The 17,569-nt window shown below is 52.5% G+C and overlaps 1 protein-coding gene across 1 annotated transcript in view; it reads left to right on the top strand.

The window, feature by feature from the left end:
• Mical3 (microtubule associated monooxygenase, calponin and LIM domain containing 3) overlaps positions 1 to 14,295 on the top strand; it is a 145,992-nt gene extending 131,697 nt beyond the window's left edge. The window contains exons 32-35 of the mRNA XM_042672120.1: positions 1,376 to 1,426; positions 13,732 to 13,831; positions 13,955 to 14,028; positions 14,111 to 14,295. Coding sequence (XP_042528054.1) covers positions 1,376 to 1,426; positions 13,732 to 13,831; positions 13,955 to 14,028; positions 14,111 to 14,295 — 410 coding nt within the window. The remainder of the gene's footprint in view (positions 1 to 1,375; positions 1,427 to 13,731; positions 13,832 to 13,954; positions 14,029 to 14,110) is intronic.
• The last annotated feature ends 3,274 nt before the right edge of the window (positions 14,296 to 17,569 follow it).

Below are 17,569 nucleotides of genomic sequence, written 5' to 3'. Positions count from 1 at the left end.
TAGCCTTGAGCTGAAGAGCTGAGGGACAGCGCCCAGGCCCAGAGTTCAGGCCCCACAACCGGACCCAAAAAAAAAAAAAAAAAAAAAAAAGTGCAAGCCTTGAGCAAAAATGCTCAGGGACGGCGCCCAGGCCCTGAGTTCAAGCCCTATGACCGACAGGGGAAAAAAATGGTAATGGAGTATCAGTCCCCAGTGACCCTTCTCCTCCCTGGTAGAGACCTTCTTTGAAGTTCGGTGGGTGAACTGATCACTCCTTTCTCTCTACTTCTGCATCCCCTTTCTCTGGGTAGCCTCCCTGTGCCTAACTGGACCATTAGGACGGAACTTGCAGCTGAGCCTTCAGCTGAGAGCCACAAAAAAGCCAGTTGGAACCTGACATCTCACTTGACAATCTGCCCTCTGGGGAAATCAGACTTTGTTAGACAAGTTTCCCTTCCAGAGAACAGTCTGATACAGGCCTACCACCAGTTGGCCTCTCTTTTCAGAAGCTGCTCTGTATCCCTCACAAGGATTAACTTCAGAGCCTTTGAGCCTAGGGTGAGATCAAGACTTAGCAGATTTCTGGTCCTAGAACATACGGGAGCTTCTTTGCTTCTGGAATCCTGATTCAGACTTAGGCTCACTGGATGAACTGGCCTTCAACATGGACTGGAAGCCATGCGGTATGGCATTCAGCTTTCTGAAGTGTCCATGGTTGAAGGGGAGACTCTGAGGAGGGCTTCCAGAACCAGCACCCAGATTGCAGGTCTAGAAGAAGGGTGACACAGCTGAGTCTGCATGTGCTCTGGAAGAGGAGGACCTGCTCAAGGCCAGCCCTTGCAGGCCCAGACTTCAGGTGTGAGATCGCTCCCTCCCGGAGCAGCCAGAGGAGCTACAACGCTCAGAGTGCCTATGGCCACAGGCCTCAGGGCAGAGGGTGGGGCAGGCGGGTGAGGACGTTGCCTGTGTCTAAGGAGAACTGCTGGCTGAAGCCAGGAGCTCACACCTCAGAAGAAGCTTATCTGCCAAAGAAGCTTTCTGAAGGCGTGTGCAGTTCCGCCCCGTGGGGGTCACGTACACAGTTGTCTGGAGCTCCCTGGCTGTGTTCAAAGCGACTTAGGCTTGCAGATATTTCTAGTATTGAGACTGGAGTTCCTGCCCAGGAGGCACTGGCACTGGCCATCAGCTCGCCCGCTGGTGTCCAGTCACCCCCCACACACACACCACGCGGGACCGAGGTTGCCTGCACGCGTGCATGCGATCGCATGCTCCCCAGCCGGCCCTGCTCACCCCCGCACTGACCTGTACGCCTCTCTCGCGCTTCCCTGGTGGCTTCGGGCATGGGGACGCAGGGTCATCTAACCGAGTAACTTTCTTCACCGATTCCTTGTTGTAGACTATTGGGGAGAGTCTTATTACAGTGGCCTCATCGACTTGCACCTGGGTGGTATGTATAGCAGCGTCTGTTGCACTAACCCTGCAACCCTCTTCCCCTCTGCCCTCCCCAGGCCTTGCTCACAAAAGGGAGCAAGAAGCCAGCCTGATAACCAAACTGCAACAGCACAAACCCTTTTCCATCCTCAGTGGTAAAGCACCTGCCTAGCATGCATCAGGCCCTGGGTTCCACCTCTAGCACTGCAAGCAAAAGCACACAGACAAGAAAGGAGCAGCATGTCAGATCTCATGTATGCTCTAGATAGCTTTTAGAGGCCGGAGGTGTGACTCAAGTGGTAGAGCACCTGGCTAGTGAGCATGCAGCCCTGAGATCAAACCTCAGTACCACCAAAAAAAGAAAAAGTTTCTGTAAAGCTGCTGCTGCTTCGAGATTTTCCTCATCAGCCTTGCGTCCTGGTCCCCTTACTGCTGGCATTCGGGCGGCAGCATCTACCCGCTCCAGTCTGCCTGACTTGTGTCTCGAGTCTCAGCCCTCACACCGTGTAGCTCTCATAGTGACTAGGAGGCTCACTGTCAGCCACTTAGTAAGCGGGCATGTGGTGGTGGCGAGGCGAGTGGTAGAGCATGTGCTTGGCATACACAGGGCCTGGTACCACCACACGGATAAGGGTGGGGGCAGGGGAGAGCTTGGCCTGGGCCATTTCACATGTGAAGGAGCACTCGGATTTCCTTCAAGTCCCGGTGCACGTGGGTAGCTTCACTAGTGTGATTCTGCCCAGTTCACGAGCGTGTGGCGAAGTTGGGAGAAGTCCCTTCCTCCTCCACGCATGTCCAGAACTCAGCTTGTACTTGTCAGGGAAGGTAGGAGAAGCCACGGTAGTGGTTTTCCACCTATGGGCTCTAAGCCAGCAGCAGCAGCAGCTGCTGCCTCACTGTTACACAGGCAGAGTCTCAGGCCCCTCTCAGAACTCCGTAGGTGAGGCCTGGGCGCCCCCCCCCCCCCCCCCCCCCCAGTGTCAGGAGACCCAGCTGATGGTACCTCGAAGGCCGGGAACTCCAGCTAAAAAGAAGTTTAGCAGCTGGGCACTGGTGGCTCACACCTGTCATCCTAGCTACTCAGGAGGCTGAGATCTGAGGATCACAGTTCAAAGCCAGCAGGAAAGTCCGTGAGACTCCCACCTCCAGTTAACCACCAGGAAACCGGAAGTGCTGCTGTGACTCATGAGCAGAAAAGCTCAAGGACAGCACCGAGGTCCTGAGTTCAAGCCCCACAACCAACCAAAAAGAAAAGGAAACAAGGGCCTGCTGTTGTGCTAGTGCAGGTGGGAGTCCCCCAAAACCACGTGGGGCCCCACAAGGTACACATGTGCCTTCATTAGCTCTCCCCGGGCTCCCTGGGGCCCCTCTGCCCCTACTGACAATTGAGGTTATAAACAGCCCTCCGGGGGCTGGGAAGGTGGCTCAGTGGTAGAGCACTTGCCTTGCATGCATGAGGCCCTGGGTTCGATTCCTCAGCACCACATAAGCAGAAAAAGCTGGAAGTGGCGCTTTGGCTCAAGTGGTAGGGCGCTAGCCTTGAGCTGAAGAGCTGAGGGACAGCACCCAGGCCCAGAGTTCAGGCCCCATGACCGACAAAAAAAAAAAAATAATAATAATAATAAACAGCCCTCCGCAGGAAGAATGCCCATACCCCTGCCTTAGAGAACTGGCCAGTCCAGGTCTCACGCCCAGACCTTGGACAGCCTCCCCACGGAAGGCTGCCTGACAGCAAAAGGAATGCCCAGCTCTGGTGCCCAGGGTAGGCATGGGTTCTGGCTCCTGCTTGTGACTGGGCATACTGGGGACTCCAAGTCTCCTGAAAACAGAGCTAATAAAGACAATATCCTGCCCCATTTGTTTAGCCCATCCTTTTTAGAAGATAGATGATAGATAAATAGATAGATAGAAGCCAGGGCAAGGCAGTAGTGGTAGAGGGATTGCTGAGTGCATATGAGACCCTGGGTCTCATCCCTAACAGCACAAAACAAAAAGGCCCTAATTCTGACTCCTGCTAGCACGGTGCCATACGCTCAGTTACCTCCACCAGTCAGCAAGGGCGTGGCGTGGTCTCTGCTCCCAGGAGTCCCACCTGGCTGCAGACTCCCTCAGCATCCCAAGCTTCAGGAATGTTGGGGCGCCCGTTGCGGCCACTGACACGGAAAAAGGGCTGGTGCTTCCACCCGGTTAACACATCCCACCTGCCTCATTTCCTGACTCTCTCCTCCCGCCCCCTCCTAACACTGCCTAGGGACGTTTATCTCAAGGTGTAAAAAGACTTTTTTACATCCAGAAACTCAGGGAAGGAGCTGCCCCGGCCTCCTCCTTTATGTGTTCTGTCACTCAGCCTTCCCAGCTTGAGATGCTGGCTTTTGCCCAATGGATAGTCTTGTGTATGTGTTGTCTGCTCTCTGTACTCTACCCTTCAAGTGAGAAAATGGCAGCGGGCTGTTTTCGTTTCTGTGACTCCAAATTCTAGTCTTTTGGATTTACGTTGTCAAAAGATTCCAGGGGGGAATGACATAGAAGAAAGAGGCTGTTTCTTCCAGTTTGTAGAACGCATCTCTGTGGAGTGGATACCTGGTAACTGCTGCTTGACTCACACCACTGCCTCCTTCCCGCTGCCCTGTGTGCTCCGTGGCCAGGCCCCCGAGGGCTCTGCCCACAGAGACCTGCTGTGCTCCTAGCCAAGAGTGGAAGAAACATCCCTTTCTGAAGGAAGCCTCTGGTGCACTTGAGGCACCAAGCACACATCGCCAGGCCCCAAGAGGAAGAGAGAAACGCCACAGTTAGAACCTGGTGTTTCCTTCTTGGGGCACATGGTAATACTCGTTGGAGGAAGGCAATTCAGTTTTTGAAAATCTGAAACTTAAAACTTGTTGTTTCTTCTCTTCCTGCCTCCCTAAGTCAGCAGCAGAAATCTTATTTCTCACTGACAGCACTCACCACAATTGGTCTACAATTCAGCTCTAGATTCCTAGAGTTCTAGGAATCAGGTTTCCCCAAGAGGACCAGACCCTGGTCCCTACCCAGTGCTCTTCCAGTCCACTAGAAGGCCTCAGCAGGGTCTTGAAGTGACGTAGATAACTATTGAAAGGCTCCAGGCCTAAATTAAAAGTCCCTTTGAGGATGGGAGTGTAGCTCAGTTGGTAGAGTGTGTGCTAAGCATACAAAAAGCCCTGAGTTCAATGCCCAGCATTCAAGAAAAAGAAGAGATCACCAGATGCTGGTGGCTCACGCATATAATCCTAGCTACTCAGGAGGCTGAGATTGGAAGATCACGGTTCAAAACCAGCCCATGCATGAAAGTCTGTGAGACCATTATCTCCAATTAACCACCAAAAGACTGGAGGTGGATCTGTGGCTCAAGTGGTAGAGCGTCAGCCTTGAGCGAACAAGGTAAGGGACAACACCGAGGCACCGAATTCAAGCCCTATTACCAGCACCCAAAAACAAACAAAAAAAAAAAACCAAAAACATCTTTTCTGAAAAACTTAGATCCTGATTTCTAATTCTAGGGGAACTCCCCTCCCCACCTTGATTTGTATCTCTCAAAAGGAAAGGTCTAGAAATGTAACAGGAGGGACTAGAAAGTGGCCTACGCCAGGCCTGCCCTCTTCCCACTTCCTGAGGGACTCTTCCTGTGCCATTTTTATCTTTTAACTTGGTTTTAGTAGTTTTTGCTTGTCTTGTTAGGTTGAGAATTAGCTTAGCTCTGTTTTTGCTTGAAACTTGGAAAGCCTTCACATTTCCCAGAACACTCCTGGGAGAGGAAGTGTGTGCGTACCTGTCTGCACATACACTGGGCCTGGGTTCTACCCTCACATTTCCCAGAACACCCCTGGGAGAGGAGGTGTGTGCATACCTGTCTGCACAAACACTAGGCCTGGGTTCTACCCTCACATTTCCCAGAACACCCCTGGGAGAGGAGGTGTGTACGTACCTGTCTGCACAGACACTGGGCCGCGATTCCAACATCACATTTCCCAGAACACTCCTGAGAGAGGAGGTGTGTGCGTACCTGTCTGCACAGACACTGGGCCTCGGTTCTACCCTCGTTGTTACCGTTGTTGCCTTCCTTTGCCGACAGGCAATGGCCCCAGCCTGGACATTCCTTCTGCCCTGAGTTTTCAGGAGAACAGGCCTACTGGACCGGCAGTGCTCCCCTGTCATGATGTTACTCACACTGCAGTACTGCAAACCCACCAGCATTGTGGTTGCCCTAGGCCCACGCAAAGGCCAGGCATTGACATTAACCAAATAGGCTTCTTGGGTTAGAAAGTGAGATTTGTTGAATATGAGCTTAGTCAACTAAGATTTCGCTTTGTGTCAGACTGCATAATACTAAAACAAGACAGACTTGAAAATCAGTAACTGTTGAAAATCAGCCTGTTTCTAACACTGTACTCACCAAGAGTTCTCTGGGCTGGGGGGGAGGAGGAAAGCATGGATTTGGCTAGTATGCATGAGGCCCTGAGTTCTAATCCTAGCACTGCAAAAATAGGAGGTGGGGGGAGGGAGAGAAGGAGATGGAAGGAAGCTCTTCTACACCACACGTGTTACTCTGCAAATTTAATAAATTGAACAAGGTGATGAGTGGTAATGCCCCTGGTATTTCTTAGGAAAAAGTAGGCAAAAACGCTGTAGTGTCTTTAACAGGAACTGGATAGAAAGTGACCCTGTGTTGGGTCACTTAGTAAATACATTGCATGAAATAAATGAGGTGAGAGCTGCAGACCATGTGCCAACCAAAGTGAAACTCTAAAATGCAGCAGACGAATAAATATACCTCCTTCCTGTCCCTGACAGGATGATTCTCAGGCCAGAGGGAAGTCAGAGTGAAAGAGTATCTCCTGGTAGACGGAGGATTTTCCAGAAGTATAGCTGAGAAGGGAGAATTCACCCTGGAGCTGTGGACTTGGTGCATGAAACTGTCAGCAGGGAAGATAGGTAGAGCCAATTTGCAGCTTATGAAAGGCTATTCTGTAATACAGGCAAGCTGGTTTGGGAATTTTTCTGTTACTATGTGGGACAAATGGTGGCTCACCTCATGGTGCTGTGGATAATGTGGGACCTAGCCAGTGTATCGTGAGGAAATGCAGCCTTTCACGCCGTGACCGCTGGGTCCGCACGTCTCCTTCACAGGTCCTCCTCACAGTCTGCCAGGAGCCGATGGCACAGACCCCTTTGTCCAACAGAGGGGGACTGGACGCCTAGGTAATTAAAGAAGTGAATGCCAAGATGGGTTAGGGGCCCCAGGGCTCATTCTCAGCGCCTTCCCTCATGGCCAGGAATCAGATGACCTGCCAGAGTACTTTCCTGCTGCAGCTGCCTTCACCTTCTGCTTCCAACCAGGCAGTGGACCCTGATAGGGTGCTGCATGCCTGTAATCCTAGCACTTGGTAGTCTGAGGCAGGAGGATCATGAATTCAAGACCAACCTGTGTAAGATAGCAAATTCTAGGCCCGCCTGGGCTACATGCATAGCAAGAACCTATGATAAAAAGAAAAGAAAGGAAGGGAGGGAGGGAGGGAGGAGGGCACAAAGGATCACAGGTGTGAGCCCTTTGAGAGGAGGAAATCAGGAAGGTTGCCATGTAAGGCCTGATCAAAAACATTCACAAAACTGAATCTCAGCAGAAAACAAAAACATGGCGTGGCGGCTCACACCTGTTATTTTAGCTACTCAGGAGGCTGAGATCTGGAGGGCAGTGAGTTGTGGTTCAAAGCCAAACTGAGCAGAAAAGTATACAAGACTTCATTTTTAAATGAACAAAAAGTTGGGCTGTAATCATGGTTCAAGTGGTAGAGCATCAGCTTAGCAAGCATGAGTCCCTGAGTTCAAGATGAGAGAGAGAGAGAGAAGAGAGCATACATGCACAGAGCTGATGGTACATGTACCAGATACTTGGTAAACATTTCTTACGTTAATTATTAGTTTCTCACCTTGTGCTTAGAATAAACCCATGACCCTTCTAAGGTCTATCTAGTTGCTTCTGACATTAGCAACCGTGCAGGGTCAGAAGGTTAAATATAATCAGGCAGAACTGAATGGCTGTCCTAGAAGGGTAGAGCCAGGCTTTGGGCTCAGGGCAGAGCTAGGCTTTGGCTTGGTCTCTCCGCTTCACTTCCAAAGCCTTTCTTGTAAGGACAGCACTTGAACCTTCTCTGCCACTCAGCCTCTCGATTAGGGTTTAGAGATTTTTAAATATTAAAAGGACTAATGTACGTTCTGTCTTAAGTCTCAGGTGAGCACCCAAGCTCAGAGTGTGTAGTTCAGTGGTAGCACACTTGCCTGGTAGGCCTGAGGCTCTGGGTTCACCCCCAGCACCAGAGTGGAAAAGAAAATTAACAGTGAGGCAGACCATGTTTCTCACATCTCCATAAAAGGCAAAGACATTATGACCCCAGTAGCCAGCAGCCTCTGACCTGTGCCTTGTTCATGCAGTGATTTCTGCTTCTAGTCTAGCCTGGAACTTCCCCTGTTCAGTTGGTTTCCCCCGACACACCCACCCCATTTCTGTACCTTGCTTATGCAATGATGATTTCTGCTTCTAGTTGGCAGATTTCACACACACTCACACACACCATTTCCTTTTTAAATAGCATCAAAGAGGGTTGTGGGTCTGTTGGTGGTTGTTTTTCCTATTTTTAAGAGAGTTGCACGTTCATCGTGGAAGTCATGTGTAGCCACAGGGCTGGGCCTGGGCCTCTTGCTTTCATCTGTTAGGTTACTGCCTTTTTCCTTTTTAAAAAAAATACTATTTCACCGGAGACTGTCCCTTTTCCTATTTTCATTTGCTAACTTTATTTTGGGGAAGTTGGTCATGACATTGGAACTCTGGGTCTGGGCGCTGTCCCTTGTGCTCTTTTGCTCAAGACTAGCCATAGCACCACTTCCGGTTTTCTGGGGGTTTATTGGAGATAAGACTTTCACGGCTTCACCTGCCCAGGCTGCCTTTGAACTGGGGTCCTCAGATCTCAGCCTCCTGAGTAGCTAGGATTACTGGCATGAGCCACTCATTTCCTAACTTTTATTGTCAGTGTTCTTTTTTTTTGGGGGGGGGGGGGAGTGGAGTGTGTGCCAGGCCTGGGGCATGAACTCAAGGCTTAGGTGCTGTCCTTGAGCTTTTGTTCTCAAGTCTAGTGCTCTACACTCAAGCCACACCTCTACTTCCAGCTTTTGGTGAATAAATGGAGCATGACTCGTGGATTTCTTGCCTGGGCTTGTTCAGGTCTCAGCCTCCTGAGTAGCTAGGATTACAGGCATAAGCCACCAGCGCCCAGCCATCAATAGTCTTTTATCTCCAGTTATGTGCTGTTTCAGAAAGAGTGAACAAGGAATGTGGCTAAAGCTATAGTCTGAGGTATCAGAAAGCAAAGGATGTTTTAAATATATGTCACCTACTTGATTTTGGAGATGTGGTGCATGTGTAGTGTCATTCTCCCCTGCTGATGAATATGTATGCAGTTCTTTTCACAACCTAGCCTACTCATGTGTTAGACAGTTAATTGACATTGTTAAGGGATTTATCTAGGCATTCTGAGCCTTAACATAGACTCTATGCTTCAAAACAGGCTGACAGCCCTGTGCCAGTGGTTCACACCCATAACCCTAGCTACTCAGGAGGCTGAGATCTGGGGATCATGGTTCAAAGCCAGTGAGGGCAGGAAAGCCCATGAACCAATAGAAAACCGGGAGTGGTGCTTCGGCTCAAGTGGTAGATGGCTCACCTTGAGCTGCTGAAGAGCTCAGGGACAGCGCCCAGGCCGAGTTCAAGTCCCACACTGACAAAAACAAAAACAAACCAGGATGAGTAGATCTAAGCCAGAGCGAGTTTTGTTCTATTTTGTGTTGTCTTTAAGGAAAGAGAATCTTCTCCCCTGTCTCCAGACATCAGCTGGTCACCGTTGTGTCTGTTGGGAGGCCTGGTGGTATCACCACTTCACATACTGCCTCTGGCTCTGGTTGTGAGGTGGTGCCAGCATGCACAAACACGCGGTGCAGGACAGCTTGAAGGAAGGAGAGTGGTCCTTACCCTCGCTCCCCCGTGATGCAGGGTGGCCCCTCCAACAGTGGTTTGTCTGCTTGGCCCTCTTGTTGACTCGAGCCGCTCCCTCAGCCCTTCTCCATGGTTCCCTAGACCTGTCCTTCCTTGGGCTTCACTGTCCCCCGTGTGTGCTCCTCTGGTTCTGTGATGGTCCCTTGCTCTGCTCCTCTCCCTCTTCCTTTGAGTGGCCAGCAGGGCTCCCCGGGGTCTGAAGAGGTCTCTGCATCCTGCCTCCTTCCAGCTCCCCCTCTTGGTCTGGCAGCAGTCCACAGTGTAACAGCTCTGGATAGCTCTGGACCCCTCCGAGACAGGAAAGGGCAAGAAGAGCAGGTGGTTGGCTGCCCAGGGCACAAGGGAGCTAGTGATGGGGTCTGCGGGAGTGCCTGTGTGCCCATTCCCCCCGCCATTCCCCCCCCCCCAAGCTGGCCCGGCTCAGGACGCAAAGCATCGGGGGTATCACAGCCCTGCAGGCCTTTCCGTGGGTACAGTGGCCACGGGTAGCACTTGAGTTTGATTTGGCTGGCGACCCCATGTTACCACCTCCACATCTAGCCACAGCCGTGGCCGTGGCCGTGTGTGTGGTGTGGATCCCATAGAGATGGGCAGACCCACAGGAGCTTTGAGACCAAGACCCCAGTGGACGCTGTGTGGTGACAGCCCAGCATTACTGCTCTCCCCGTAAGGCGACCGCGAAGGGCAGGGCCGGGCCTCCAGGAGGAAACCCCACTCCTTTGTGAGGCCACGCACCCCCGTCAGCCCCCACGGCCGGGCACCTAGGTTTGCTCTTGTTCAGTTTCTGTGCTGAAAAAAAAGGACTTGATTCATTTGTAGACTTTGTTTCCCCTGTTTCTGCTTCTCCATTTCTTGTATTATTCCTTTCCCTCTGTTCTTTTCTCACGTTTTATGCTTTTTGTCCTCTGCTTTTTTTTTTTTTAATTTAATTTCACTTTCTCCCTTTCCCTCTCCACCTCCAACGTCCTCCTCCTCTTTTTCCTCTTCTTTTTTTGTCTTTCTCCATTTCCTCCTCCTCTTCCTCCTCCTCCTCTTCCTTGTTTGGTCCTTTTTGAAGTTGAGCCCAGTGGCGGGACTCCACGGCGTAGACCTCTCTCCTTCTGCCCTTGCTGTGTCCAGGAAGGTAACGTAACCTCTTCCCACCTCATCCCCACTGCTTCACGGGGTTGTAGCTTCCAAGGTCCCACGGGGAGCCGAAGCCCAGTTGTTCTTTCCTTCTCTGACCCACGACAGCCCTTTCTGAGAACGTCACGAACATGTGGCAAGCCCCTACAAGGCACAGTATCCCTTAGACTGTCTAAGGAATGGTTGGGAACGGAGGGAAGCTGTTGAGCCTGGCGTCCAGAGGCTACTAAACTCCTGCGGCCCTGCCCACATTGGGCCTTGGGGCCCGTGAGCTCCCGCCCACCACAGGGGAGCAGGAGCATGGAGCCAGAGCCACCCTTGTGGCAGCCATTTGTATTGCTGGAGTCAAGGAATACTGTCCTTAGGAAGCCTGGTCGACACAGACACCCCTAAGGTCTTTTCCAAGGGAACCACTAGAAGCAAACTTCTCTACCTTGTGTCTTGCTGAGTGTGTCTTGTTTTGTTTTTTTTGAGTCTGTCTGGTTTGAAGTCTTGTGATGAGATTGTCGTTGACAAGGCATGTGGGCATGGGAGGGCAGTGTGGCCATGACTAACCCCTGCTCTCCATGGCTCTCCCCACCCCTCCATCTCCCCTTACTCATCGGCTGTGAACAGGCTCCACCGAGGCTCATGAGGGGTATCCAGACGTCCCCCACCGGTGGAATTTTCCTGTCTTGATGTGCGGGGAGGCCGGGAGGGGAGGAGTGGGAGACTCGGCGGCGTGCTCGCGGTTTGCATGCCACGCGGGCTCACTGTGCAGAGATGCCCCAGAAGGAATGCGTGGAACCGGGCTGCAGGCTGCTTTAAAGCCAAAGACCCAAGTCTATTGGATTGGGTGAGGAGAGACCTTGGGCCCCAGACAGGACGGCCACACCGCAGCCGCAGCAGGCTCCACGGCCTGGGGAGAGAGGAGTTTCCATCTAGAAAGCAGGGCTGCGGGGCAGGACAGGACCTTACACTCAGGAGCAAAGGCTGCAGCTGGGCCCGGAGGAGACACACCCTGCTGGTGTGGACCTGAGTCCCTTTGGCCTCCAGAGCAGCTACTAGCTAAGGACTACCTGGCTTAGATATGCATGTGCCAGAAAACACTGCAGCAGCTCTTCTGCTTTGTTTGGTGCGGGATAGAGATGCAGCGTGCAGCTGAGAAGGAGGGAGGGGAAAGCCCAGGAGAGGCACCTGCCTGAAAACATAGTGTACTCCCGTGCTAAGACACCCTGAAATTCTGCATAAAGTTGATGTTGGGCTGGAGGTGGAGCTCAGTGGGGAGCGCTTGCCTGGCATTCCAGAGGCCCTGGTTTCCAGACCTAGCACTGCAACATACATTTGATGTGTGCACACATGACATTTCTTAAAAGAGTTTGTAATCAAAAAATATTCATGAGCCAGGTGCTGGTGACTCACACCTGTAATCTGACCTACTCAGGAGGCTGAGATCTGAGGATCACAGTTCAAAGCCAGCCTGGGCAAGAAAGTCCATAACACTCTGATCTCCAATTAACCAGAAAAAAACCAGAAGTGGAGCTTTGGCTCAAATGGTAGAGCTCTAGCCTTGAGCAAAAGCTCAAGGGAGGGCATCCTAGCCCTGAGATCCAGCTCCTTTACCACTAGCACAGAAAAAAAAAATATGAATGAGCCTCTTCTGTGATCTCTGAGGCAGGAATGTACTCTCCTTGGCTGGTTTGATCCTTGGAAAGTATCCTCCCACTGCAGTCAAAGCCAAGGGCCCAGTCTCCTGTTGGAGACTAGTTGTGATTAATTCAGAGCAGCCCACACCAGCAGGTACTGCCTGCCCCAGAGCCAGCTGCCGGGACTGGAGTAGATGAGAGCCCTTTAGATGTGTCTTATAGATCTGCACTTGTCCTGTTTGTTATACCAGTTTCCTCCAAGGAGACCTCACACATGGTGACAAGGTAGGGAGGCAAGCCAGGTCCCAGTGGCTCACACCTGTCATCCTAGCTACTCAGGAAGCTGAGATCCGAGGGTCACGGTTCAAAGCCAGCTCGGCCAGGGAAGTCTGTGCGACTCCTATCTCCAACTGATCACCAAAAGAAGCCAAAAGTGGAGCTGTGGCTCAAGTGGTAGAGCAATATAGCCCTGAGCAAAGGAGCTCAGGAGCAATGCCCACCCCAGGATCAGCACCCCACCCCACCCCCAAATAAAAAAGAAAAAGAGGCAAAGAAGGGCCTGGTAGCTCATGGCTGCTATAATCTTAGCTACTCAGGAGACTGAGATCAGTAGAAGTATGGCTGAAGCTCAGCCCAGGGAGCAAAGTTCAGGAGACTAATCAATAACGACAAAAAGCTATACATAAGCAATAAAAGCGAGCCAATAAAAAGCTGGGTGTACAGCCTGAACCATCCAAGCAAGAGAAAAGAGAACCCTACCTAAAAGATGTCCAAAGTTCATACCAGTGGCCAAGGTCTAGAGTCCTAGCTACTCCAGAAACTGAGACTGACAAAATAGTTTGAGGCCAGCCTGGGCAGAAAAGTTCACAAGACCCATCTCAGCCAAGAGCTGAGCACGGTGGCGTGCACCTGTTCCTCTAAGTCAAGAAGCCTAAAGCAGGTGAATTGCAATCTGCCGCGGCAGAAAACAGGACCTTATCTCAAAAATAACCAGAGCCCCGAAGGGCTGGAGGTGTGGCTCAGTGATAGAGCACTCACCTAGCAAGTGCAAGGCCCTGAGTTCAAGCCCCAGTAATGCCCAAATTCGTAATGATTAAAGCAGAAAGGGCTGGAGATGCAGCTCAAATAGTCGAGGGCCTGTCTAGCCAGCACAAGGTTCTGTGTTCAAAGAAAACAAAAAATGGAAGCAAAGCAGTATAAGATTCTAAAGACAGCTGCTGCACAGAAGAGGCCTGGGAAGAGAGGACGGTCTCCTAGTGGAGGTGAGGGCGGGGCCTCACCGGACAGACGGGCAGCGCAGGGTTGGTGAGGCCTGAGGTCGGGATGGTTTGGGGGCCTGGCATTCTCTGCCCCTTCCCAAGGCTGTAGGCAAACTTCGGGCCTGGCTTGGAAGTGTTCCGGCAGCATCTTGCTCGGCTCTCTTTGCACATTTGCCCCAGTGTGATGAACCCTCCCGGCTGGCTGGACATAGGAGCCGTCCCGTGGCCCGACACACCCCCTCTCTCGCAGGCATGGGTAAGAAGGATGACCCCAAGCTGATGCAGGAGTGGTTCAAGCTGGTGCAGGAGAAGAACGCCATGGTGCGCTATGAGTCGGAGCTGATGGTCTTGTGAGTCTGGGGGCCTGGCTGCGGGAGGGCCGGGTGGAAGCCTGGTTCCCTGTGGCTTCGCAGAGGGAGGAGGTTGGTCCCCACGTGACGGCCGCTGTTCCCCTCCCGTCCCCCTCCCCGCAGTGCCCGGGAGCTGGAGCTGGAAGACCGGCAGAGCCGACTGCAGCAGGAGCTGAGGGAGCGCATGGCGGTGGAAGGTGAGTGGGCAGGGCCTGGGGGAGGAGGTGGGGTGAGCAGTGCTCCACAGCGGCACCACTCATGCCTTTGGCCACGTGGCAGATCATCTGAAGACTGAGGAAGAGCTGTCGGAGGAGAAGAAGATCCTGAATGAGATGCTGGAGGTGGTGGAGCAGAGAGACTCCCTCGTGGCCCTGTTGGAGGAGCAGCGGCTCCAGGAGAAGGAGGAGGACAAGGATCTGGAGGCCGCCATGCTTTGCAAGGGCTTCAGCTTGGACTGGTCCTGAGCCCAGCCTGCCCTTGCAGTTGGTGGATTTGGCATTGCCTGACCCTGCTGTGTGCTGGTAAACCGCCCGGCGCTCTCAGGCGTTTGAAGCCGGACACCCTCGCGCGCGGGCGCAGTGAGGAGAACCCCCGGGGGATGGCGACTTGTCTGGGACGGTTCCACCCCCTGGGAAGGGGCCACCGGACCCCCACGCCACGGGGAGGAGCAGGGTGGTTTGAGGCACACCTGCACGGTCCCTGACTGCCACTGCTGGAGCCTTTGCCTTCCACTGGCACACGTGGTAAGAGCCTGAAACAGCGCCCTCTCCTCAGAGCCGCTGCCGCCGCCTCCACCACCACGCAGAGCACCACAGAGCAGGCGGTCATCTTCATGCTCCCTGAAGCACCACCAAAGAAGGGCAAGTCACCCTACACAAGAGAGATGTGGACAGCAAGGACAGCGGTGTTGCTCACCTCAGCCTCACGGGGAAGCTGAGTGCTGGGCAGGGTCTGGATCATTCTGGATCATTATGCAAGTCAAGAGGACGTGGGCTGGGTCTATCCCTAGTCCTGCATCATACATTCGACCCTCCCCCCACAAGTGGCCAAATGCCCAGGCCTCTCACTGGCTGTGGCCTGAGGCCTGTGTATTGCTGCGTTTTGCTTTAGTTCACAGCCATTTTGACACTGGAAAGTACTGACTTTGTGGGGGCCGTGGGAGGCCTTACACATCGAGGTGTCCCCCCCACCCCCATCAACGGGCACTGTCCTGGCACAGCACCCATGGGGGCAGGAGGGGGCCGCCCTTGGCATTTTCCTGCGTTTGCACCTTGAAACGAAGCTGACGATCTGGCGAGACACTCGGCCACTTCGGACCCTTTTGGTCAATTAACTTATTTTTTTAATACTTGAAAAGAAGCCACTTCATTTTTGTACCTTTACTAGAGACACTGACCACCTGGCACCTGCGCATAGGATTGAGAGAGATCTCTGCCCCGTCCCATGCAGTCTGACCCCAAACTGACTGAATGCTCGTGACGTGCGTCTATTTATTATTAGCCTTCTTCAGCGTGTTACTGACCTGGTCGGCATCAGGGAGCAGCTCAGAACCCTCCCTGTCCTAACTGCAGCTTTTCTGGCCTCTCCTTTAACTGTCTGCCTCCCTGCTCTACCCAGATCCCTGTTCTTGCTATGCACTGGGCTTCTACATCAGAATAGTCACTGTTCATGTACTTCCCTGCCATGGGAGGCCTGACCAGGAGGTAAAGGTGCTGCTGCTCTGGTCTCTTCCTGTTGGGATCTTGGCTTTGAACCCATTTTTTCCTCAGTTTCGGTGCCAGGATTTCATCTCCCTCCACACGTAGGTTACAGAAAGCTTGGGAGTAAGCCCTTGTCCAACTGGCTGAGACCAAGTCGGGAGGCCTCTGCCATCAGTCTAGCTGATGAGAGCACCTTTGCCCAGCCAGCCTGAGGTCCAGCAGGACAGGGACATATGTCCTGCCCCCCCACTGGGACTACGATTTAGGATGGTTGCCAACAGACAGTCGGACAGCTACAGCCTCAGTTTCCTGCTCTGTGCTAGGGACGGAGTGGGTTGGCAGAGTACTATGCATGTCATATCCCGCTCCATAAGCCCAACGATCCAAACCGTTTACTTCATGTACAGTTCATGGAGCCACTGGCTGAGAACACCGGGCGCCAAGGTGCTAAGTCTACCAAGAGAATCAGCACATTGACATGCAGGGCCAAGTGCACCTGGATGAGACTGATCCAGAAGGCCCGGGGCATCCCTGCTGCCCCTGGCAGGGAAGGTCCAGTGTAGAGAAAGGGCCTCTGGCTGTTCCTGAGAACAGGCCAGGCCAGCGTCCCAGGCCGACCTTGGACATCCCATAGGAACCACACTGTGCCTCAACTTGAACATCCATCTAACCGCAAAAGAGCAAGCAACCCATCTACTTTGTCTAAAAACTGCCATCTCTTCGGTGGAAATCCAGATGTGCCGCTAGCAACCATCATAGCATGGATGTTTTCCGAGCAGGCAGCATCTCCATTTCTGTTCTTTCCCCAAGTGGGAGGGGAGCATGTTCTGGGTTTTCACCCTTCACCCCAGCCTGCCGGTCAACTTGGACTTTGGACAGGACCCTCTGCCGGAGTGGCCTTTTCCCTGACCCTGCCTTTCTCTCAGATGCCACCGGCCAGCCCCACAGCATTGCTCGCGTCCATCTCTGTGGCTAACCCCGAACAAGGAATCCAGTTCCAAAGTGACTAAGGGGTGCAGTTGTAGTATGCTGCCTCAAGTGGCCTTGTGTAGCAGGAAACCTTCCTTCCACCTCTTGTAGCTGCCCAGTCCTGGTCAGCGAGGACATCACCATGTCCTCCAGAGCACATGCCAATGCCTGCCAGCCACGATGTTGCTGCCTGCAGTCATTGAAGGGGGAGGGAAGCCACTGAGGAAGGGCCTCAGAAAACCACCAGCCCGAGACCAGCCCCAGCTCTCCACCCTGACTGCACTAGCACTTCAGGGTCTCTTTTAAGCTCCCAGTTTGTAACCACTACCCTGCAGTTGATTTTAATAGCCTGGGGACTTGCTATGGGAGATGACTTCTGCGTTTGGAATACACATGCTGTTCCCAAGAAGGAAGCCTTCCCTTGGAGGCAGGGAAGAGGGTATGTGCACACGCAGGTAAGATGATGGGAGTTCATCTGAGCAAGTCCAAGTACAGCTGGAGGTCATGTTCCACACCCCTGGAGGGCCGAGTTTCAGGCTGACCAGAGCGTCCTGTGGGATCTTAACCTGCTCAGTTGACATCTGCGGCCTCCACCCAGGAGCCACCCCGAGCTGATTCCGACCAGCAATGATAGATCATTCTTAACCCTTTCTTGACATTTTTCACTGCAGCAGGAAGCGAAAAGAGTCAGAAAAATAGAATGAGTGGCTGAAGATGTAGCTCAGTGGTAGAATGTATGCTTAGAATGCATGAGGCACTGGGTTTAATCTCCAGCACTGTAAAAACAAACCAACCGTAAAAGGGTTATCACATCTGACCACAAAGGAGAATCGTCTGTTTCATGCGCAATAAAAGTTTTTCAAAGAAAATGGCAACTGTATTTCTTGTCATTATACTGTACTTGGCAGTAAGCCAGAATTTCTGCATCCCCACCTCCCTTCAAGGTAAATGGTATGTATCTACCTAGCTGTGTATACGGGACTGTTTGAAGGATACAACTTTCTGTTTTAGTTTATGATCCTGACTCAGCCATCAACAAAAAGCAGCACTTGAGAAATAGCAGCCTGGT

This window comes from Dipodomys spectabilis, unplaced genomic scaffold (genome assembly GCF_019054845.1).
Source record: "Dipodomys spectabilis isolate Male_0828 unplaced genomic scaffold, ASM1905484v1 ptg000671l, whole genome shotgun sequence".
Lineage (NCBI taxonomy): Eukaryota > Metazoa > Chordata > Mammalia > Rodentia > Heteromyidae > Dipodomys > Dipodomys spectabilis.
Note: the sequence above shows the minus strand (reverse complement) of the source record. Positions and strands in the feature narration are given on the sequence as shown.